General features: G+C 42.2%; 1 protein-coding gene across 1 annotated transcript in view; it reads right to left on the reverse strand.

Annotated features, from left to right (window-relative positions):
• ros1 (c-ros oncogene 1, receptor tyrosine kinase) overlaps positions 1-24,283 on the reverse strand; it is a 174,823-nt gene that overhangs the window by 43,271 nt on the left and 107,269 nt on the right. The window contains exon 15 of the mRNA XM_014209994.2: positions 14,218-14,331. Within this exon, the coding sequence (XP_014065469.2) occupies positions 14,218-14,331 (114 nt within the window). The remainder of the gene's footprint in view (positions 1-14,217; positions 14,332-24,283) is intronic.

Genomic DNA, 24,283 nt, shown 5'->3' on the forward strand with positions numbered 1-24,283 from the left:
ATCAAGGTTCTCTCTGTACTTTGCTCCGCTCATCTTTCCATATTTTCATCTTTCCATCGATCCTAACTAGTCTCCCAGTCCCCACAGCATGATGTTGCCACCACCATGCTTCATCGTAGGAATGGTGCCAGGTTTCCTCCAGACATGACGCTTGGCATTCAGGCCAAAGAGTTACATTTTGGTTTCATCAGACCAGAGAATCTTGTTTCTCATGGTCTGAGAGTCCTTTAGGTGCCTTTTGGCAAACTCCAAGCGGGCTGTCATGTGCCTTTTACTGAGGAGGGGCTTTCGTCTAGCCACTCTACCACAAAGGCCTGATTGGTGGAGTCTGTAATAGATTCAATGGAATGGTATCAACCACATGGAAACCATGTGTTTGATACCATTCCATTGACTCCGTTCCAGCCATTATTATGAGCCGTCCTACCCTCAGCAGCCTTCACTGGTACTTAAATGGAATAGTAGTCTGAAATCTGTTCACTGACTGTAGGTCTATAACCTCACACATAGCCAGCCTAATATAATAACTCCTGCAGAATTAAGCATTTCTTGCAGCAAAATGATACACCAAATATAAATTTTGACTCGGGAACAGGAGTGGAGAAATATAATTTATTTATTCGTTTTTTGAGAGTTACGCATTCTCTCCCCGGCCCTTAAATGTTTTTGCTGCGCAAAATAAGCAGAGATGAAAGAGAACTATAATATTTAAGATATTATTCTGGTGATAAAGCTTTTATTTGGTATTCAACAAAGGTGGCATGTCCATATGGCTAGGGGAAGCTAAACTTGCCCTAAAGTAAATCAAATTAAATTGCCAAAATTATATAGCCTAAATAACCAAAAATACACCAAAAAGCATCATTTGGCCACAGAGGTTCAGTAGCTTCTTTAAAAAATATATAAAGTGGATTGTTTTAAATCACATTGCCTACAGTCGGAAGGGCATGCAATTTGGCCAGCGAGCAGCAAAAAGCCTAACAAATAGATGATTTTCGAGTTGCGACTCAGTGAAAAGTAGAGCGGCATATTGCAATATTTCAAAATACAATCGCATGAAAAATAGTTTAGAAAGCAAATAGCTATTGCTGTAAAGAGTTGACAATGAAAAGACTCATCTGCCTTTTAGTTATCAAAATTCTTATTGGCACCAGTGGAGAGCGTCAGCCATATCCCCTGGGAGTGCGCACTGCGCATATTCACTTTTTATCACTGATGGGTCATTGCTACTTCAAAGTTTTGATTTTGGACTATAATTTCCTCCTCCAGGTTAGATGGAAGTAATATTGTATTTGTGTCTGCCCTTTTCGTAGACCGAATTTATAGATTAGACACCGTTGTTTTTATTGATCTGTCAGTCAACAGAGGTAGGTGTAGTCAACCTTGTACAACAGAGGTAGTCAACTTTGTACTTTTCTTTGTGTTCTTGAACGTAGCCCTGTTTCTTTGTATTCTGGAACGTAGCCCTGTCTCATTTTTGTTCATTGTTTTCACCTGTCTCATCAGCTCCCTATTTAGTTCAGTTCTTTCTGTTTGTATGGTTGTGAGATATTGATTGCTTTTTGACTGCCTACCTGTGTTTGACCATTGCCTGTGACCACGATTCCTGCCTTCTGTGAAGGCTTAATAAACATCTGCTGCTCTCTGCGTGTGAATCTACACCTTTTTCTCCCTGAGTGTTCATTACAGTAGGCTATCCTGTAATTTTAGTCGTATTTAAAAAGATTCTGCTAATGTCTCCAGTCACAAAAAATGCATTGGAATTGCAGTCACATTAAGTGTAGTCAAAACGTATCTTGCCTATAGCCTAGGCCTACTCTACGCCACTACATGCTCAGTAATGCATTGAAGTATTTCATTGCAAACAGTGATTAAGTTATATTATTGGCCTAAATTATGACTATCGCATCTACTGAACACATTAGTTTATCTTACATAAGTCTTCAAATTCAATGATGCATGGAATGCTTTATTATAAAGGTGTATTTACGGCAACAAGTAATGACAGAAGAGAAGCTGCACTTATCTAATTATAGACAAATTGACTTCTGCTTCTGCTTAATAATTTCTGACAATTTTGGCAGGCTATATGTTAGTCAACTTGTCTATGATTAGATAAATGCAGATTCTCTTCTGTCATTAAAAATCACTCTGCCATCTCTGACTGTACAGCGCATTTTCTATATTTGTCAAGTGTGGGCACCAGATTTTCACGTATTCACATATAGTCGGGCGGTTGCGGATGGGTTACCTATTTAGTCTTATAAATAAGGGTATGGAATTGTTCCCTGATGTACAAAAATGTAAAAATACACATAAGTACTTTATGATCTCATGGTACTGTTCAGTACTTTTTAGTGTACATGTACGGATAAAGAGTATAATGGTACATTTTTGTATCCAACATTTTTTATATTAATCATCACACTCTCAACATACGGTGAAGGAACATTTCTGTTTCCTAGGGTACACACATATTTTGTGTACCCTCAACTCTTAATGGTACTAACCAGAAAAGCAATATATTGAAGAAAGGTATAAAAAGGTACAGAAAAGCCTGTTTTTGCTTTGTCATTAGGGGGTGTTGTGTGTAGATTGATGAGGATTTTAAAAAATAATAATAATTGAATAAGGCTGTAACGTAACAAAATGTGAATACTTTCTGAATGCACTGTATGTAAGAAAGCCACTATCTGAGGTGTGAACTGGGGTACAATTATATATCTGTAACTAAAGGTACAAGGGACATACCTTACTAGTAGGCAATTTGCTTAGTCCTACGGTTTACCCAACTGTGGGACAGACTATGTTTGTTCCCACACTAGGGACTCTGACTCTTTATTGGTTACACAGACTTTTGGCCTCCCATCCTATTCTAACCACCTCTCTCCGGCTTTGTATTCATGTTACCTGATGAAATTGCTGTATAATATGATTTTGTTGCCATCTAATGCACATTCAAATGTCATAAATCAACATTGCAGAACTCTCCCTGTCCTCTGGCGTGCCTTGATTGTACTACTGTTGATGATATCTGGAAATGTGCATGTACACCCTGGCCCATCTACTGTTGCTTGCCCCAATTCTGATTGATTGATTGATTGATTTGTGTTCTAATATCTGTTTCACTGATTTCTGCTCTCGTAAAAGCCTGGGTTTTCTGCACATTAACACTAGAAGCTTATTACCTAAAATGGATCAATTGAAAGTGTAGGTTCACAGCTCCAATCCAGATGTGTTGGTCCTTACTGAGACGTGGTTAAGAAAGAGTGTTTTGAACCTTTCTGGTTATAACCTTTTTTGGCAAGACAGATGTTCCAGGGCCTCCCGAGTGGCTCAGTGGTCTAAGGCACTGCATCGCAGTGCTAGCTGTGCCACTAGAGATTCGCAGCCGGCCACGACCGGGAGACCCATGGGGCGGCGCACAATTGGTCCAGCGTCGTCCGGGTTAGGGGAGGGTTTGGCCAGCAGGAATGTTCTTGTCCCATCGCGCACTAGCGACTCCTGTGGCGGGCCAGGCGCAATGCATGCTGTCACGGTCGCCAGGTGTGCGGTGTCTCCTATTACACATTGGTGTGGTTTTCGGGTTAAGCAGGGCATTGTGTCAAGAAGCAGTGGGGCTTGGTTTGTGTTTCGGAGGACGCACGGCTCTTGACCTTCGCCTCTCCCGAGTCCGTATGGGAGTTGCAGTGATGAGACAAGACTGTAACTACCAATTGGGTACCACGAATAGGTAAAATAAATAAAAACATTAAAAAAATGTAGATCTTCAAAAGGTGGGGCGGTGGCAATCTTTGCCAAGGATCACCTTCAGTGCTCAGTTGTCTCCACCAAGTCTGTCCCCAAACAATTTGATTTACTGGTTTTAAGCGTTAAAATTTCAAATAGCTCTTCGTTGACTGTTGCTGGGTGTTACTGTCCTCCATCAGCACCGGCCTGTACCCTACCTGCCCTATGCTCTCTCCTGGCCCCTTACACTAAGTCTGAATTTGTCTTGCTAGGTGACCTAAACTGGGACATGCTTAAACCACCTGACCAAGTCCTAAAGCAATGGGACTCCCTAAATCTTTCTCAGATTATTACCAATCCCACAAGGTATGACTCCAAACACACAGAAAGGCTATTCTCCCCGATGTTATCCTCACACATAATCCTGATAGGTATCAGTCTGATGTTTTCTGTAATGACCTTAGTGATCACTGTTTTACAGCCTGTGCTCGTAATGTCTGCTCAGTGAAACGACCTGTCCTACTTTGTCATAGATGCTTGCAAAAAAACTATATTGAGCAAGCCTTCCTTCATGCCCTGGCCTCTGTAAATTGGTATAGAATCAGCTTGATCCCCTCTGTTGAAGACGCTTGGACCTTCTTTTTTGTTATTTTCAGTGATATTGTTAACAAACACTCCCCCATTAACAAAATGAGAATTAAAAACAGGTTCAGCCCCTGGTTCGACTGGGAACTTGCAGAATAACTCCAACTCAAGAATTGCATTTGGTGAAAGGCTCGGCACACACATACTCAGGCTGACTGGCTCTCGTTCAGGCAAATGAGAAATAAGTGCACTCAGGCTATCCAGAAGGCCAAAGTTAGTTACTTTAAGGAGCAGTTCTCACTCTGTGGGTCTAACCCCAAGACGTTCTGGAAAATGGTTAAAGACCTGGAGAATAAACCCTCCTCCTCATAGCTGCCCATGTCTCTTAAGGTTGATGATGTGGTTGTTACTGACAAGAAGCACATGGCTGAGCTTTTTAATCACCACTTCATTAAGTCAGGATTCCTATTTGACTCAGCCATGCCTCCTTGCCTGTCCAACATTTTCTCATCTCCCACCCCTTCTAATGCGACTAGCCCCAGTGCTTTCCCCTGCCCCGCTACAAAGTTTCTTCCTGCAGGCAGTCACTGAGTCCGAGGTGCTAACAGAGCTCCTTAAACTTCACCCAAAAAACCCATCTGGGTCAGATGGCTTAGACCCTTTCTTCTTTAAGGTTGCTGCCCCTATAATCGCCAAGCTTATCTCTGACCTTTTTAACCTGTCTCTCCTCTCTGGGGAGGATCCCATTGCTTGGAAGGCAGCCACAGTTCATCCTTTATTTAAAGGATCAAGCTGATCCTAACTGTTATAGGCCTATTTCTATTTTGCCCTGTTTATCAAAAGTGTTGGAAAAACTTGTCAATATTTAACTGACTGGCTTTCTTGATGTCTATAGTATTCTCTCTGGTATGCAATCTGGTTTCCGCTCAGGTTATGGATGTGCCACTGCAACCTTAAAGGTCCTCATTAATGTCACCATTTCCCTTGATCCTAAGCAATATTTTTATTGACTTAGCCAAAGCTTTTGATACGGTAGACCATTCCATTCTTGAGGGCTGGCTAAGGATTATTGGTGTCTCTGAGGGGTCTTTGGCCTGGTTTACTAATTACCTCTCTCAAAGAGTGCAGTGTATAAAGTCAGAACATCTGCTGCCTGTCATCAGTGGTGTACCCCAAGGCTCGATCCTAGGTGCTCTTCTCAATTTACCCCAACAACATAGCTCAGGCAGTAGGAAGCTCTCTCATCCATTTATATGCAGACAATACAGTCTTATACTCAACTGGCCCCTCCCCAGATTTTGTGTTAAATGCTCTACAACAAAGCTTTCTTAGTGTCCAACAAGCTTTCTCTGCCCTTAACCTTGTTCTGAACACCTCCATGCTATGTTGTTGTCTTTGGTCTCTTTTCATGTAGTGTTGTCTCTCTCGTCGTGATGTGTGTTTTATCCTATATTTTAATTTCATTTATTTTTAATCCCAGCCCCCGTCCCCGCAGGAGGCCTTTTGCCTTTTGGTAGGCCGTCATTGAAAATAAGAATATGTTCTTAATTGACATGCCTAGTTAAATAAAGGTTAAATAAAAATGAATAAAAATAAATACCGGGTACCACCCCAGTAACAAGTATTTGTACCCCTTTAGGAACAGATCTAAACCTTTTTTTCTAAGAGTGCAGTGTGGCAGCAGAGACTGAAATGGTCCTTACCCGGGCTGTAAACACATCCGTTTTGTAACATGTGGACTTTGTGGTAATGTACGAGCTCTGTCAACTGCCGCTTAACTGGTCGTCCATTGTTAGTGTGTTTAATTCATCAGTGTGTGTGTGTGTGCGTGTGTGCGTGCGCCTGCATGCATGTGTGTAATTCATCATTGCAACACCGCCACGTCTACCTCCCCCACCAGCAGTGACGTTAGGCGTATAACCCTCCAAGGATATTTTTTCCAGTAAGCAAACACTTTCTGATCCTGTGCAGAAGTCTGCAGGGAATCTACAGCCTTTGTGAGTGGCAGTGTGGAAAAGTGGGTGTTTGTGCAGAATGAAAATGAAATTATGTGTTTGTGTGTATTTGTATTTAATATGGATCCACATTAGATGCTGCCAAGGCAGCAGCTACTCTTCCTGGGGTCCAGCAAAATTAAGGCAGTTCATATAATTTTAAAAACAGTACAATACATTCACAGGCCCATACTCCACCGCACATCTACAGTTCTAAATCCATGTGTATGTGTGTGTATAGTGCGTATGTTATCGTGTGTGTATGCATGTGTCTGTGCCTATGTTTATGTTGCTTTACAGTCCCTGCTGTTCCATAAGGTGTTTTTTTAATCTGTTTTTTTTTTAATCAAATTTTACTGCTTGCATCAGTTACTTGATGTGGAATAGAATTCCATGTAGTCATGGCTCTATGTAGTACTGTGCGCTTCCCATAGTCTAGGGACTGTGAAGAGACCTCTTGTGGCATGTCTTGTGGGGTATGCATGGGTGTCCAAGCTGTGTGCCAGTAGTTCAAGCAGACAGCTCAGTGCATTCAACATGTCAATCTCTCCTCCACTTTGAGACAGGAGAGATTGAAATGCATATTATTAATATTAGCTCTCTGTGTACATCCAAGGGCCAGCCGTGCTGCCCTGTTCTGAGCCAATTGCAATTTTCCTAAGTCCTTTTTTGTGGCACTTGACCACACGACTGAAAAGTAGTCAAGGGATGACAAAGGTAGGGCCTGTAGTACCTGCCTTGTTGATAGTGTTGTTAAAAAGGCAGTGCAACGCTTTATTATGGACAGATTTCTCCCCATCTTAGCTACTGTTGTATCAGTATGCTTTGACCATGACAGTTTAAAATCCAGGGTTACTCCAAGCAGTTTAGTCATCTCAACTTGCTCAATTTCCACATTATTTATTACAATATTTAGTTGAGGTTTAGGGTTTAGAGAATGATTTGTCCCAAATACAATGCTTTTAGTTTTAGAAATATTTAAGGCAAACGTATTCCTTTTCACCCACTCTGAAACTAACCGCAACTCTTTGTTAAGTGTTGCAGTTATTTCAGTCACTGTGGTAGCTGATGTGTATAGTGTTGAGTCATCCGCAAACATGGCTTTACTCAAAGTCAGTAGCATGTCGTTAGTAAAGACTGAAAAAAGCAAGGGGTCTAAACAGCTACCCTGGGGAATTCCTGATTCTACCTGGATTATGTTTGAGAGGCTTCCATTAAAGAACACCCTCTGTGTTCTGTTGAACAAGTAACTCTTTATACACATTATAGCAGAAGGTGTAAAGCCATAACACATACGTTTTTTCCAGCAGCAGACTATGATCGATAATGTCAAAAGCTGCACTGAAGTCTAACAAGACAGCCCCACAATCATTTTATCATCCATTTCTCTCAGCCAATCATCAGTCATTTGTTTGAGTGCTGTGCTTGTTGAGTGTCCTTCCCTATAAGCGCGCTGCAAATCAGTTGTCAATTTGTTTACTGTGAAATAGCATTGTATCTGGTCAAACATATTTTTTTGCATCTGGTCAAACACAAGGGTTGGTAACAGGCTGATTGGTCAGCTATTTGAGCCAATAATGGGGGCTTTACCATTCTTGGGTAGCGGAATGACTTTAGCTTCTCTCCAGGCCTGAGGACACACACTTTCTAGTAGGCTTAAATTGAAGACGTCGCAACTAGGAGTGGCAATATTGTCTGCTATTATCCTCAGTAATTTTCCATCCAATTGTCAGACCCCGGTGGCTTGTCATTGTTGATAGATAACAATTTTTTACGGAATTCAAAAGTACAATTCTTGTCTTTCATAATTTGATCCGATATACTTGGATGTGTAGGTGTCAGCATTTGTTGCTGGCATGTCATCCCTAAGTTTGCTTATCTTGCCAATGAAAAAGTCATTAAAGTAGTTGTCAATATCAGTGGGCTTTGTGATGAATGAGCCAACTGATTCAACGAATGTTGGAGCCAAGTTGGCTTTTTCCCCCAAAAATTCATTTAAGGTGCCCCAAAGCTTTTTATTATCATTCTGTATATAATTTATCTATGTTTCATAGTATGGTTTATTTTTATTTAGTTTAGTCACATGATTTCTTAATTTGCATTACATTTGCCAATCAGTTGGGCTGCCAGACTTATTTGCCATACCTTTTGCCTCCACCATACATTATTTTCAATTCCTCATCAATCCAAGGGGATTTAACAGCTTTTACAGTCCGTTGCTTAATGGGTGTGTGCTTGTTAGCAACTGGAATAAGCAATTTCTTAAACGTGTCAAGTGCAGCACCATCATTACAAACCACATACCAGCAAATACTCTTTACATCATCAACATATGAATCACTACAACACTTATTGTATGACCTCTTAAACACTATATTAGGCCCAGACTTTGGGACTTTACCCTGGTAGGTTGACTGACAACCTGAGCCACGTTGCAGGCACTGGTTACAGTTTGAAGTTTTTTCTTGAGTGGGCAGCTTGATAAAAGCCAGTCAATATTTAAATCATCCAGAAAATATACTTCTCTGTTGATATCACATACATTATCAAGAATTTCACATATTATCCAGATACTGACTGTTAGCACTTGGTGGTGTATAGCAGCTTCCCACAAGAATGGGCTTTAGGTGAGGCAGATTAACCTGTAGCCATTTTACTTCAACAGTTTAAAAGGTAGGCCAGTTGAGAAAAAGTTCTCATTTACAACTGCGACCTGGACAAGATAAAGCAAAGCAGTGCGACAAAAACAACAACACAGAGTTACACATGGGATAGACAAACGTACAGTCAATAACACAATAGAAAAATCTATATGCAGTGTGTGCAAATGTAGTAAGATCAGGGAGGTAAGGCAATAAATAGGCCATAGTGGTGAAACAATTACAATTTAGCATTAACACTGGAGTGATATATGTGCAGATGATGATGGACAAGTAGAGATACTGGGGTGCAAAAGAGCAAAAAAAATAACAATATGGGGATGAAGTAGTTGGGTGGGCTATTTACAGATGGGCTGTGTACAGGTGCAGCGATCGGTAAGGTGTTCTGACAACTGATGCTTATAGTTGGTGAGGGAGATATAAGTCTCCAGCTTCAGTGACTTTTCCAATTCGTTCCGGTCATTGGCAGCAGAGACTTGGAAGGAAAGGCGGCCAAAGCAGGTGTTGGCTTTGGGGATGACCAGTGAAATATACCTGCTGGAGTGTGTGCGACAGGTAGGTGTTGCTATGGTGACCAGTGAGCTGAGATAAGGCGGGGCTTTACCGAGCAAAGACTTATATATGACCTGGAGCCAGTGGGTTTGGCGACGGATATGTAGCGAGGGCCAGCCAACGAGAGCATACAGGTCACAGTGGTGGGTAATATATGGGGCTTTAGTGACAAAACGGCGTTTGACAGTGATGAGGGGTGGTCGTTTGACCGCGGACCCGTTACGGAAGCAGGCAATGGGGCAGTGATTGCTGAGATCCTGGTTGAAGACAGCAGAGGTGTATTTGGAGGGCAAGTTGGTCAGCATGATATCTATCAGGGTACCTATGTTTACAGATTTAGGGTTGTACCTGGTAGGTTCCTTGATCATTTGTGTGAGATTGAGGGCATCTAGTTTAGATTGTAGGACGGCCGGCGTGTTAAGCATATCCCAGTTTAGGTCACCTAAAAGTACAAACTCTGAAGATAGATGGGGGGCAATCAATTCGCATATGGTCTCCAGGTCAAAGCTGGAGGCTATAACAAGCAGCAACAGTGAGAGACTTATTTATGGAAAGGGGGATTTTTAAAAGTAGAAGCTCGAACTGTTTGGGCACAGACCTGGATAGTAAGAGAGAACTCTGCAGGCTCTCTCTGCAGTAGATTGCAACTCGGCACCCTTTGGCAGTTCTATCTTCACGGAAAATGTTGTTAGGGATGGAGATTTCAGAATTTTTGGTGGCCTTCCTCAGCCAGGATTCAGACAAGGCTAGGACATCAGGATTGGCAGAGTAATTACAGTATTTCACATTAGATCGTCTCTAAGCTTTACAGGAATGTGGTTGTGAATATAGACCGCAACATCGCCCCCATTGGCATTTCTGTCTTTTAGGTAGATGTTATGTAACCATGTATTGCTACCACTGTATCATCAAAGGTATTTTCAAAGTGAGTTTCAGATATAGTCAGAATATGAATGTCATCTGTTACAGGCAGCTTATGTTAATATGAGCTATTTGTAGCACTTTTCTTGGTTGTTTGATTGTTTTTAATGCTTTACTGGGAAGCTTAACAGAAGTAGATTTGATAATATTATTTATATTGGAGCAGATAGTGCAGGGTGAGCTGCACAAAGTGGTCTTCCTACTAGGGCACACCACCTCAGTTCTAACAGTGTAACTCTGGTTCATAGGCTCATGATTACTGCATACAAAAGCTGCCTTACTTGATTAACAAAGGTATTCGGTGCAATTAGGGGCTCATAAATTAAGTTACTTACATAGTGTTTGCCAATGCCCCTAGGATCATGTACATTAGATGCAGCATTATGAAGACTCATTGTCATAATGGTAGGGATTAACCTGTTAGGGCTAGGGGGCAGTATTGACACAGCCGGATAAAAAACGTACCCGATTTAATCTGGTTACTACTCCTGCCCAGTAACTAGAATATGCATATAATTATTGGCTTTGGATAGAAAACACCCTAAAGTTTCTAAAACTGTTTGAATGGTGTCTGTGAGTATAACAGAACTCATATGGCAGGCCAAAACCTGAGAAGATTTCATGCAGGAAGTGGCCTGTCTGAGAAGTAGTGTTTCATCTTGGCTCTTTTTATTGAAGACTCAGGATCTGTGCAATAACGTGACACTTCCTACGGCTTCCATAGGGACTCAGAGCCCGGGAAAAAGCTGAACGATATCGAGGCAGGCTCTGGCTGAAACACTTTATCGCTTTTGGCAAGTGGCCACTCAGAGTACTATGGGCTTAAGCGCGTGCCCGCGTCGACCGAATGCTTTCTTTTCCTTTGTCTGTTTACCTAAACGCAGATTCCCGGTCGGAATATTATCGCTTTTTTATGAGAAAAATGGCATAAAAATTGATTTTAAACAGCGGTTGACATGCTTCGAAGTACGGTAATGGAATATTTAGAATTTTTTTGTCACGAATTGCGCCATGCTCGCCACCCTTATTTACCCTTTAGGATAGTGTCTAGAACGCACGAACAAAACGCCACTGTTTGGATATAACGATGGATTATTTTGGACCAAACCAACATTTGTTATTGAAGTAGAAGTCCTGGGAGTGCATTCTGACGAAGACAACAAAGGTAATAACATTTTTCTTATAGTAAATCTGACTTTGATGAGTGCTAAACTTGCTGGGTGTCTAAATAGCTAGCCCTGTGATGCCAGGCTATCTACTGAGAATATTGCAAAATGTGCTTTCACCGAAAAGCTATTTTAAAATCGGACATATCGAGTGCATAGAGGAGTTCTGTATCTATAATTCTTAAAATAATTGTTATGCTTTTTGTGAACGTTTATCGTGAGTAATTTAGTAAATTCACCGGCAGTGTTCGGTGGGAATGCTAGTCACATGCTAGTCACATGCTAATGTAAAAAGCTGGTTTTTGATAGAAATATGAACTTGATTGAACAAAACATGCATGTATTGTATAACATAATGTCCTAGGGTTGTCATCTGATGAAGATCATCAAAGGTTAGTGCTGCATTTAGCTGTGGTTTGGGTTTATGTGACATTATATGCTAGCTTGAAAAATGGGTGTCTGATTATTTCTGGCTGGGTACTCTGCTGACATAATCTAATGTTTTGCTTTCGTTGTAAAGCCTTTTTGAAAACGGACAGTGTGGTTAGATTAACGAGAGTCTTATCTTTAAAATGGTGTAAAATAGTCATATTTTTTAAAAATTGAAGTAATAGCATTTCTAAGGTATTTGAATAACGCGCCACAGGATTCAACTGGCTGTTGAGTAGGTGGGACGCAAGCGTCCCTCCTAGCCCATAGAGGTTAACTGAGCTGGTCTTGGATCATTGAAAAGTCATTGTTTCAAAGCAGCCTTGAAATGCGTGGAGCTAAGATGATTTGGAAGGACTCCGTCATTCCTGTAGACTATCTTCTGTTTCCAGAAGGTGTCAAAGTTATCTATAAAAGTGAGTCCAGCAGAGCTACAGTAATCTTTTGCCAGCAGTAATCTTCACACCCGCGGCCCAACGATGGTACTGGACCTGAAATGATTGGCAGTTTTTTTGTCTTGTAATGCTAAAATCAGTTCTTTAAAATAAATTTTCAAATGTTCCGAGCTAGCCCTCCTGATGTTGTTTAACTTCTTTGGGATAGGGGGCAGTATTTTCACGGCCGGATAAAAAACGTACCCGATTTAATCTGATGGCCGAGCTATGTACTCAGAATATTGCAAAATGTGCTTTCGCCGAAAAGCTATTTTAAAATCTGACATAGCGTTTGCATAAAGGAATTCTGTATCTATAATTCTTAAAATAATTGTTATGTATTTTGTCAACGTTTATCATGAGTAATTTAGTAAATTCACCGGAAGTTTTCGGTGAGTATGCTAGTTCTGAACATCACATGCTAATGTAAAAAGCTGGTTTTTGATATAAATATGAACTTGATTGAACAAAACATGCATGTATTGTATAACATAATGTCATAGGAGTGTCATCTGATGAAGATTATCAAAGGTTAGTGCTGCATTTAGCTGTGGTTTGGGTTTATGTGACATATATGCTTGCTTGGAAAATGACTGTGTGATTATTTGTGTCTATGTACTCTCCTAACATAATCTAATGTTTTGCTTTCGCTGTAAAGCCTTTTTGAAATCGGACAATGTGGTTAGATTAACGAGAGTCTTATCTTTAAAATGGTGTAAAATAGTCGATTGAGAAAATTGAATTGTGGTATTTTAGTTGGTTTTGTATTTTGCGCCGTGCGATGCCATTGGCTGTTTGCTAGGGGTTCCGCAGGCGGAATGGGGTTCCCGCTAGCGGAACGTCTGTCCTCAACAGGTTAACCCACATGGACAACGACAATGTAAGTACCCGGCATCTGTCGTAGAACAGTCGGAAGTAGCCTTGTGATGTCCTGTATTCATGCTCCTGGGTAGTACAGGGTTTTTGCCTTGGGAACCGAGATATTTCTCACCATAAAGCTGCCTATGATGACAGCTGGTGATGTTGAATTGGAGAAAAAGAAAAAGTAGGCAGGCGTGGATTCCCCAGTAACTTGTGTTGGTTTGCTACTCCTGTAGTCCTCCGCAAGCAAGCAGTTGCTACATTGAAAGTCAGCACTGTCCACATTGTCCCGGAACAAAGCAAAGTAAACACAGCTCCTGCAACGCTGGAAACGTTCAATAGCGACCTCAATTTGAAACCGCAGAGCCAGCTAAGCTTTTGTGTCTATCCCCCCATGCGGAATCTGGCAGGATCCCGGGACAGACAGCAGCGCTCACAGCAACTAAGCCCAACAGAGCCGCAGCATCCAAAATAAAAGTATATTAATACACTGTCAGCTTTTAAACTCGAGGTCTCTAGTTCAGGTTTCGGCATTCAACAGCGTTCAACAACAACAAACATACGTTGCACTCTGATGACGTGTTAGGTCTGCGAAGGATCAGCCATTGATCCATCAAAGTACCTAGGATGTGCGCATCAATCTTCCTGAGTGTGTGTGTATGCACATACTTGCGCTTGTGCGCACATAACGATTTCACATGCAATGGTGTGTGTTGTGTTCTCACAGTATGTATAGATACCTACATGTTTTTAATAGGCCTTACACCAAAAGTTGAGTGTTTGTGTGCCTGTGTTAGAGCTTCGAGGATCTGAGTCCGTGTAAGCCAGCGTGTGTGTGTGTGTACACACAACTATACGTCTGTATCCGATGCATTTCACCACTCACTGATCATGACTCCAGACACAGCTAGCAGCAGGGCAGCGATGAGGGCTGAGGTCCCCACAGACAGACCCAGGGCCAGGTGGGACAGGGAGGGCTGGGGTGGCAGGGGAGACACCTCTGCAGGGGAGAGAAGAGTTCAGATCTGGGTAAAGTACATCTTATTAGAAGATGTCTTGAATTTACTTTCAATCATCAGCTGACTGTTTTTCGAAATAACGTGATTAAATGAATAATGTAACAATTAACTCATTAGGAATTTGTGGCACCACGAGAGTGGTTGTTTAAAGAGTTACCATCTTCCGAATTAAACTCTATCACATCCATAAAACAGTCAACGTATTAATCATAACCTCGTATCATATCATCATTCTGAACAGTTGTAACCTCCGTCATCTGCAAAAACCGCAGCCTTACTTATGATTCAGTACTACACAAATTGGTTTAATTATTTATTTACTAGCTAACTAAATAATGACCATACACACTTAATACATTAGGAAAAGTTCCCTAGCGGACTGACGCAAGATGGTGGCTTTTTAGACAACGACATGGAGAGGGAGAGAGAAAGAGACACTTATAGTTGATACATTTTAGAAACTACTCTCACAGTAATCATATACTTTGCAGACGAAACGCCGCCTGTTTGGAGTAGGAAATCATGAATGTATTTATGTTTAAATGCCTTTGTTTGTCATGGATCTCTGTTGGAACCAGCCCTCCTTAGGAAGGGTGTTGGGCCATTCGGCGCCACTGGACGTGAGCTGCAGTTCAAATTTCTCTCTGATCTCCACATTAATTTCTTTACCAATTCTTTTATGCACTCTGCTCAAAAGGGACAGTTCTCTGACCTCACTCAGGGCGTGGCTACTTACTGTGCAAAGTTTATAGGAGACAAATTAACTCTTATACCTCATAAAATCACATTCCTATCTTAACAAAAATACATTCATAATGTTTAATATTTCATATACAATGTAGAGGATGGAGACTTCGTACATGTAGTGTATATACTTTCAAGTTACCGTATTTCCTTTATAACATCACAAAATAAAAACCAATATGACATGAGTTTTCTATAGCTAACCACTGACCATTCCCCCATGTTTTATGTTAGAAATATTGTTCCAGTATTCGCTTCAGAATGTGTTAGAGTTTCGTCGGGAAAAGACTCTGGAGACAAATGAACATTCCTGTGTTAATTTGGAGAGGGATGTTCTCTGGATCTCCTCTCCTTTAATTTACAACAGGGCATGAGGTGTCAACCCCCCACCAGCTCCCTCCTCCAATAACTCAAGGGAACGTTTAGCAAAAGTATCAGGCATTTCAATATCTGTGTTTATCCTGTAGTCGGGAAGTTGGTATAGGGCTAGGTCATCTATGTGGACAATCACCACCTATTGTACCTTAACAAAACTGTCTGATTGAGGAGGTTCAGTTGGGTGGTTGAGTCATGGCGTTTGTAAGTCATAGTGGCGGACGTGAACAGGGTGTTAACCTCTATGGGCTAGGTGGGACGCTTGCCAGCCTGTGGCGCGATTTTCAAAATCTTAAAAATCCTATTACTTCAATTTCTCAAACATATGACTATTTTACAGCCATTTAAAGATAAGACTCTCGTTAATCTAACCACACTGTCCGATTTCAAAAAGGCTTTACAACGAAAGCAAAACATTAGATTATGTCAGCAGAGTACCAAGCCAGAAATAATCAGACACCCATTTTTCAAGCCAGCATATAATGTCACCAAAACCCAGAAGACAGCTAAATGCAGCACTCACCTTTGATGATCTTCATCAGATGACAACCCTAGGACATTATGTTATACAATACATGCATGTTTTGTTCAATCAAGTTCATATTTATATCAAAAACCAGCTTTTTACATTAGCATGTGACGTTCAGAACTAGCATACCCCCGCAAACTTCCGGGAATTCGCTAACATTTTACTAAATTACTCACGATAAACGTTCACAAAAAGCATAACAATTATTTTAAGAATTATAGATACAGACCTCCTCTATGCACTCGATATGTCCGATTTTAAAATAGCTTTTGGTGAAAGCACATTTTGCAATATTCTAAGTACATAGCCCAGGCATCACGGGCTCGCTATTTAGACACCCGGCAAGTTTAGCACTCACCATAATCATATTTACTATTATAAAAGTTTGATTACCTTTTGTTGTCTTCGTCAGAATGCACACCCAGGACTGCTACTTCAATAACAAATGTTGGTTTGGTCCAAAATAATCCATCGTTATATCCGAATAGCGGCGTTTTGTTCGTATGCGTTCCAGACACTATCCGAAATAGTAAAGAAGTGTCGCGCGCATGGCGCAATTCGTGACAATAAAATTCGAAATATTCCATTACCGTACTTCGAAGCATGTCAACCGCTGTTTAAAATCAATTTTTACGACATTTTTCTCGTAGAAAAGCGATAATATTCCGACAGGGAATCTCCTTTTCGGCAAACAGAGGAAAAAATCCCAAAGGCGGGGGCGGTCGGGGTCACGAGCATAAGCCCAGTGTCCCTTGATCGGCCACTTCAGAAAGGCGATAATGTGTTTCAGCCTGGGGCTGGAATGACGACATTCTGTTTTTTCCCGGGCTCTGAGCGCCTATGGACGACGTGGGAAGTGTCACGTTAGAGCAGAGATCCTTAGTAAATGATAGAGATAGGTTTTGAACTGCCATTTGAGTTCTGTTATACTCACAGACACCATTCAAACAGTTTTAGAAAATTTAGGGTGTTTTCTATCCATATGTAATAAGTATATGCATATTCTAGTTACTGGGTAGGAGTGGTAACCAGATTAAATCGGGTATGTTTTTTATCCAGCCGTGTCAATACTGCCCCCTAGCCCTAACAGGTTAACCAGCCATTGATTCCCTACCACCTCCATTTGTGTAGTGGTGACCCCATCTCTTGCTGTTAGTTTGGCTCTACAGCCTTCTTCGCTGGCAATAGGCTTAAGGCCACAAAGGCGCTCAGTGTTATCCCTGACGAATAGTTTGCTTGGGAAAAGGTAGTGGATGTCTTTGGTTTGAGTACACTTTGACAGGTTACGGGTGTGATAGAAATCTGGACTGGGTTCCTGATAAGGTATGACTGGGGGTGTGGTGGTTTTCATGTGGGTGTTGTCACACCAAAATCCTACGTTTAAACCCATTTTCAACCTATAGATATTTTCCAGTTCAATGATCAGCAGCATCAGTAAAAATCCCAATTCATTACGATTAACATCAACATGTATTGACATTTCAGACCCCAGACTATAGGCCAGGTGTGACAGTAATGGCTTATTTGTAGTTGTGGTAGCTAAGGTCATGTGCACCAGATATGAGGGGATTCTATTCATTGCCAAGTGGCCCATAGAAGAGCTAACTTCATGGAGAACATCCTCCAACCAATTGGACATAGGCATAGTCATGGTTTATGACCTCTACTAGCATTCTTACCAACAGGAACATGCGTGTTTACCACCAGAATAGTATCCTGGCGAGACCTTCCCACATGCTGCAACCTGATTGCCTGTGATTTAATCTGTTGCTGGTTAATTATATATATTTTTTTATTTAACTAGGCAAGTCAGTTAAGAACAAATTGTTATTTACAATGATGGCCTACCCCGGCCAAACCCGAATGTCACTGGGCCAATTTTGCACCGCCATATGGGAATCCCAATCATAGCCGGATGTGATGCAGCCTGGATTTGAACCAGGGACTGCAGTGATGCCTCTTGCACTGAGATGCAGTATCTTAGACCACTGCGCCACTCGGGATAAGTGGCATTTCTTCCGTAATCTCCCTAACGTTTCTTTTAACTGTGGCTAGGCTGACTGCATTGACGGCTGTGGTACCTAGAGCAAATAGGTACCCCTATTGAAAGTAGCGCCCCGACTAATAGTTTTTCTCCCCTGGGCTCTGCTAGTTCTGACTGGGTTACTGTGAACTTTTGTAGTTGGGACATCATGTGGGTAGTGTCTATCTGGGCGTGCTTAACCTCTTGACGGTCGCCTAGGATAGGGGGCGCTACAGCGATTTTTGAAAAGAACTTGTGCCCATTTTAAACGGCCTCCTACTCAAACTCAGAAGCTAGGATATGCATATAATTAATACTTGTGGATAGAAAATACCCTAAAGTTTCTAAAACTGTTTGAATGGTGTCTGTGAGTATAACAGAACTCATATGGCAGTCAAAACCCCGAGACAGATCGTAACAGGATGTGGAATTCTGAATTGCGGACTCAACTTCACCACTTTGCCTGTAATTCACACAGTGAGCAATGGTTCATTGAGCACTTCCTATTGCTTCCACTAGAAGTCCCCAGTCTTTACAAAGTGATTTGAGCCTTCTACTGTGAAAACTGAATGAATGAGACGCTGTGGAAAGTGGTCACATGAGGAGGGCCATCATCATTATGACACCGGCGCCCCTGGCTACCCTCCCCTTTCGAAACGTTTTGAAAGACAATGCAATCATCCCCCTTGAATCTTATTGGAGCTCTGGTTGAAAAAGGCCCTAAAGTTTTATGTTATACAACGTTTGACATGTTTGAACGAACCTAAATTAAAAAAAATGCATTTTATTGAAAGAGTAGTCCCGCAGCCGACGGAAGTTTTGGAGCAGCCTTCAGAACGCGCTAACAAGAACAAGCTATTGGGACATAAAAGATTAACTTTTTCGAACGAAAATACATTTGTTGTGGACCTGGGATTCCTGGAAGTGCTTTCTGAGGAAGATTATCAAAGGTAAGGGATTATTGACAATAGTATACAAGAGTAGATTTGATATGCGATTGTTCCAAGATGGCGCTGACCTGTAACGGTAGCCTATTTTTCTGAGTATCACATCCCCTTTTATCGCAAAGTGTGATTACCCAGTAAAGTTATTTTTAAATCTGGCATTACAGGTGCTTTCAAGAGATATTCATCTATAAATCTTAGAATGACAATATTACATTTTAAAAATGTTTTCGAATAGTAATTTAGTAAATTGTAGCGCATTTCACCGGATGCATTTGAGGGAAAATAGTTAGTCAACGTCACGCGCCGATGTAAAATGCTGTTTTTATATATAAATATGAACTTTATCGAACAAAAGAATGCATGTATTGTGTAACATGATGTCCTAGGAGTGTCATCTGATGAAGGTTGTCAAAGGTTAGTGCTGCATTTAGCTGTTTTTTGGTTATTTGTGATGCATGTGGTTGGTCGGAAAATGGCTATGTGGCTACTTTTACGATATACTCCTCTAACATAATCTAATGTTTTGCTTTTGCTGTAAAGCCTTTTTGAAATCGGACAACGTGGTTCGATTCAGGAGAGGTGTATCTATAAAACGATATAACATAGTCCTATATTTGAAAAAATATATATATTACATTTTGTTATGCTAATGGCGATAGGATTTTTCGCTGGATGCCCGACCAGGGGTTAACTGCCTGGGTGGTCCAATAAGCCCCAGCCCAACTCAAATGTGCCGCAGGTGGAATGTGTTGGCGGTACATGTTCTCTGCATCTAGGCGGCCGTCCACCCTATGCATGTGTTCTCTGCTGTTGGATATAAGGAGTCCTGGACCATCGCGGAGAACAATTCCTGTAAGGGGTCCACTCGTGAGTACATCTGCTGGGTTGGTTTTGACCAGGGTGCAGAGTGAAAAGATCAGCCAAAGGATCTCCATCCTACAAAAACGCATAATTAGAGATATTGTTTATTTAATTTTTGTTTTGTATAAGAAAAACGTTTTGACAACTAATTTTGCAGATTTTCCTATTTCGAACAGCACAATGCAGGACAATATCAAATGTGAAAAAGAATGCATATCTTGTAGCTGGAAAAATAAAATATGTTTAGATACAACGTACTGATCTCCTGGAAGGGATCAGCTGAGGGTACCTTATTTATTTTTTTAATTTAATTTTGTACCTCGGGTTTTGCTAGGGATCTATCCATTTGGGACAGACTGCCCCCCTTCTATTACCATGGGGGGAGTGTACAACTTGATTTGGTTCCTGTGGACCCACTTGAATGTGGTGTTTTGTCAACCTTTGCTGATTGTGATTTGATAAGCCACAGGTGACAGCTTGAACACAATCTTGTGTGGTCCTGACCAGTGGGGGCAGGAACTTTTTTGCTACTCCCACGGGTTTGGTCATTTTCCTGCCCGTCATAATCTCAAATGGTGTTATTCCTGTAGACCTATTGCATGTGGCTCTGATTGCCATCAGTACCAGTGGGAGTTTGAATTCCCAATCTTTGTGTTTGGCTGCCACATATTTCCTCAGGATTCTGATGTTTGTCTAATTGCTCCTTTCCACTCTGCCAGAGCTCCTAGGGTGGTACGCAATGTGGAGCTTGGCTTTGACTCCCAGAAGCCGCCACAGTTCAGTCATTACAGCAGCCGAAAAATGGGTTCCTTAGTTGCTGTCCACGGTTTCTCTTGGCATGCCGAACCGACCGAAAACGGGGTTCGGCAAGAAAACGGCCGTGGTTCCGCTGTGCAATTGGTTGCTGGCAGACACTCAACCCACTTTGTGAATGCGCAAGTCACTGTGAGGAGATAGTTCTTGCCTCTTGCCGACCTGGCAACTGGGCCAACCCAGTCGATCTGGATTGAGCAAGGGTGTGCTGTGAAGTAGCTTGGAGAGTTGAAACTAGCAGCAAACTAGGCACTCCCTCACGTATTGTCCCATGTCTTGTTCCATGTGTGCCCAGTGGGCCACTTGTTGCAATGCTTCGCATGTCGCCTTGACCCCCTATGGCCTCCGCATGGCTCATCTTGGGCATGAGCTATTATTATCCCCCTCTGTGCTTTGGGAACCACCCACCTTTGTGTGGTGTCAGTTTCCGAAACATATACTAATAGGGTATCTACAAGTGTGAGGTGCTGTTTAGTGGCATACTGCGAACGCAAGTTGTGTGAGCCTGCCAAAGCCAGCTCGGTCACTGACAGGATCCGACAAGAAATCCATCAAAGTGGCAACGGTCTCATCTTGGTGTTGCATTGCTACCAGGTCATCATTCTGAAATGAATGGGTTAGCAACACATTATGTTCATGCGTAGACGTTTCCCGCAGTGCCATATGGCGATCATGGGGGCACCGTGATCAATGTGTCCCGAGCATCGAACTCCCAAGTAGTGCCGTTAATCACACCAGATTTTGCCATGCTATCGTTGCCAAGTTTGTCACGACCGGGTGATTTGGATTGTCCCTTAACTTTCTTCCAATACACCTGTATGTCGTGTTCCGTTATGAGGTCACAGGCTAGAATGAGCTCTTTGTTTTTCACTTCTTTGCCACTTGAAATAGTCACGTGCTTTTGTTTCCAAAATGGCAAGCGGCATAAGAAGGTGAGTCTGGTATAGTTTGAGTCGGTGCAGATTGCAAGTTCTGCCAAGTTGTGTTGCATGCAGTTTGCAGGGTGATAAGTACGCCAGCAACTTCTGCATACTGGCTGGTCTTGCTGCCTAGCTGAAATTGAAGTGGTTTGCATGGATTGTCGTTGTGCCATACCAATCCTACACCAGCTTGCAAGTGGCCTAGATGACGGTAAGAACAGCCTTCAACGAAGGCCATCAGCATGCCAAGACATACGTGGTTCGAAGATAATGGCGGAGCTACGTTGCACGGGGGCAGGTTGAAGTTAATGTCATCGTCACCACAGCTTTGACACACTGCCAAAGCCCCACCCCAAAGGCAGGTTTTTTGCTTTTGCGTAGCTTACCACCACACCATGGCTTAGCAGTGTTGTGTACAGCTCCCTCCCTGAGACGTTGGCTCAACAGAAAATGACATGTTTCTATGATCACTTTTTGTCCGCCGACGTATCTGGTGAAGTGCTTGACTGCCCAGACTGTCAAATATTAGTATGAATATTTATGTTCTGCAGGGTTGAGGGTTTTGCTTGCGTAAGCAACCACACGTCAGTCTTTGTCGTATTTTTGGTACAACCCAGCACTAAGGCAGTGCTCTGAGAAACATACTTCCAAAAATAACATCTCGTCATTGTTGGGGTATACCAGGCAGGGTGCCTCACAAAGCAGGTTTTTCAAGGTTTTTCAAGTTTTGTTGTGAGTGGTATCCAAAACGAAAGGGCTATCTTTCTGAAGAAGATGGGTCAAAGGCTTTGACAAATCGACATGATGTTCGATGAACTGGCGGGAGTAATTACAGTACATACACCCAAGAAGCAGCGCACCTCATGAAGGTTAGGTGGCGTTTTGATATTGCGGTCTCCCTGAACTCTGCTAGATTGTGGCAGGATGCCTTCAGCACCCACCAGAAGTTCAACATAGTTTACTTTGGTCCTGCACCACTGTCCTTTCATGATTGCCAACTTAGCCCTGGCTGCAGTTAGTTGGGTAAGAATGTGGTCCATCTCATTGAGGTGGTGCGACCATGTCTCACTCCTCATGAGATCATCATCAACATTGATTATCGTCCCCCAGGTGGCTGCATCCGCTTTGCCTTGTGCAGGAACATGTTGAATTCTGCTGGGGAATACGTATACCTGAATGGGCAATGATTGAATGTGAAGAGTTTGTTCGAGAAAGAGAAAGTCAATTTGTGTTGGTCACGAGGGTCGACTGTCATAGTCCTGTTTTGCTAGTAGAGAGTCAACAATCTCCTGTACTGCTGCTTACACCGCAAGCAGAATTTTGTATTATCTCACAAATGTACAGTGGGGGAAAAAGGTATTTGATCCCCTGCTGATTTTGTACGTTTGCCCACTTACAAAGAAATGATCAGTCTATAATTTTAATAGTAGGTTTATTTGAACAGTGAGAGACAGAATAACAACAAAAAATCCAGAAAAACGCATGTCAAAAATGTTATAAAATGATTTCCATTTTATTGAGGGAAAAAAGTATTTGACCCCTCTGCAAAACATGACTTAGTACTTGGTGGCAAAGCCCTTGTTGGCAATCACAGAGGTCAGACGTTTCTTGTAGTTGGCCACCAGGTTTGCACACATCTCAGGAGGGATTTTGTTCCACTCCTCTTTGCAGATCTTCTCCAAGTCATTAAGGTTTCGAGGCTGACGTTTGGCAACTCGAACCTTCAGCTCCCTCCACAGATTTTCTATGGGATTAAGGTCTGGAGACTGGCTAGGCCACTCCAGGACCTTAATGTGCTTCTTCTTGAGCCACTCCTTTGTTGCCTTGACCGTGTGTTTTGGGTCATTGTCATGCTGGAATACCCATCCACGACCCATTTTCAATGCCCTGGCTGAGGGAAGGAGGTTCTCACCCAAGATTTGACAGTACATGGCCCCGTCAAATGATGCGGTGAAGTTGTCCTGTCCCCTTAGCAGAGAAACACCCCCAAAGCATAATGTTTCCACCTCCATGTTTGACGGTGGAGATAGTGTTCTTGGGGTCATAGGCAGCATTCCTCCTCCTCCAAACACGGCGAGTTGAGTTGACGCCAAAGAGCTCCATTTTGGTCTCATCTGACCACAACACTTTCACCAGTTGTCCTCTGAATCATTCAGATGTTCATTGGCAAACTTCAGACGGGCATGTATATGTATTCTTGAGCAGGGGGACCTTGCGGGCGTTGCAGGATTTCAGTCCTTCACGGCGTAGTGTGTTACCAATTGTTTTCTTGGTGACTATGGTCCCAGCTGCCTTGAGATCATTGACAAGATCCTCCCGTGTAGTTCTGGGCTGATTCTTCACCGTTCTCATGATCATTGCAACCCCACGAGGTGAGATCTTGCATGGAGCCCCAGGCTGAGGGATACTGACAGTTCTTTTGTGTTTCTTCCATTTGCGAATAATCGCACCAAATGTTGTCACCTTCTCACCAAGCTGCTTGGCGATGGTCTTGTAGCCCATTCCAGCCTTGTGTAGGTCTACAATCTTGTCCCTGACATCCTTGGAGAGCTCTTTGGTCTTGGCCATAGTGGAGAGTTTGGAATCTGATTGATTGATTGCTTCTGTGGACAGATGTCTTTTTTACAGGTAACAAGCTGCGGTTAGGAGCACTCCCTTTAAGAGTGAGCTCCTAATCTCAGCTCGTTACCTGTATAAAAGACACCTGGGAGCCAGAAATCT

The sequence above is a fragment of the Salmo salar genome, chromosome ssa09 (assembly GCF_905237065.1).
Source record: "Salmo salar chromosome ssa09, Ssal_v3.1, whole genome shotgun sequence".
NCBI lineage: Eukaryota > Metazoa > Chordata > Actinopteri > Salmoniformes > Salmonidae > Salmo > Salmo salar.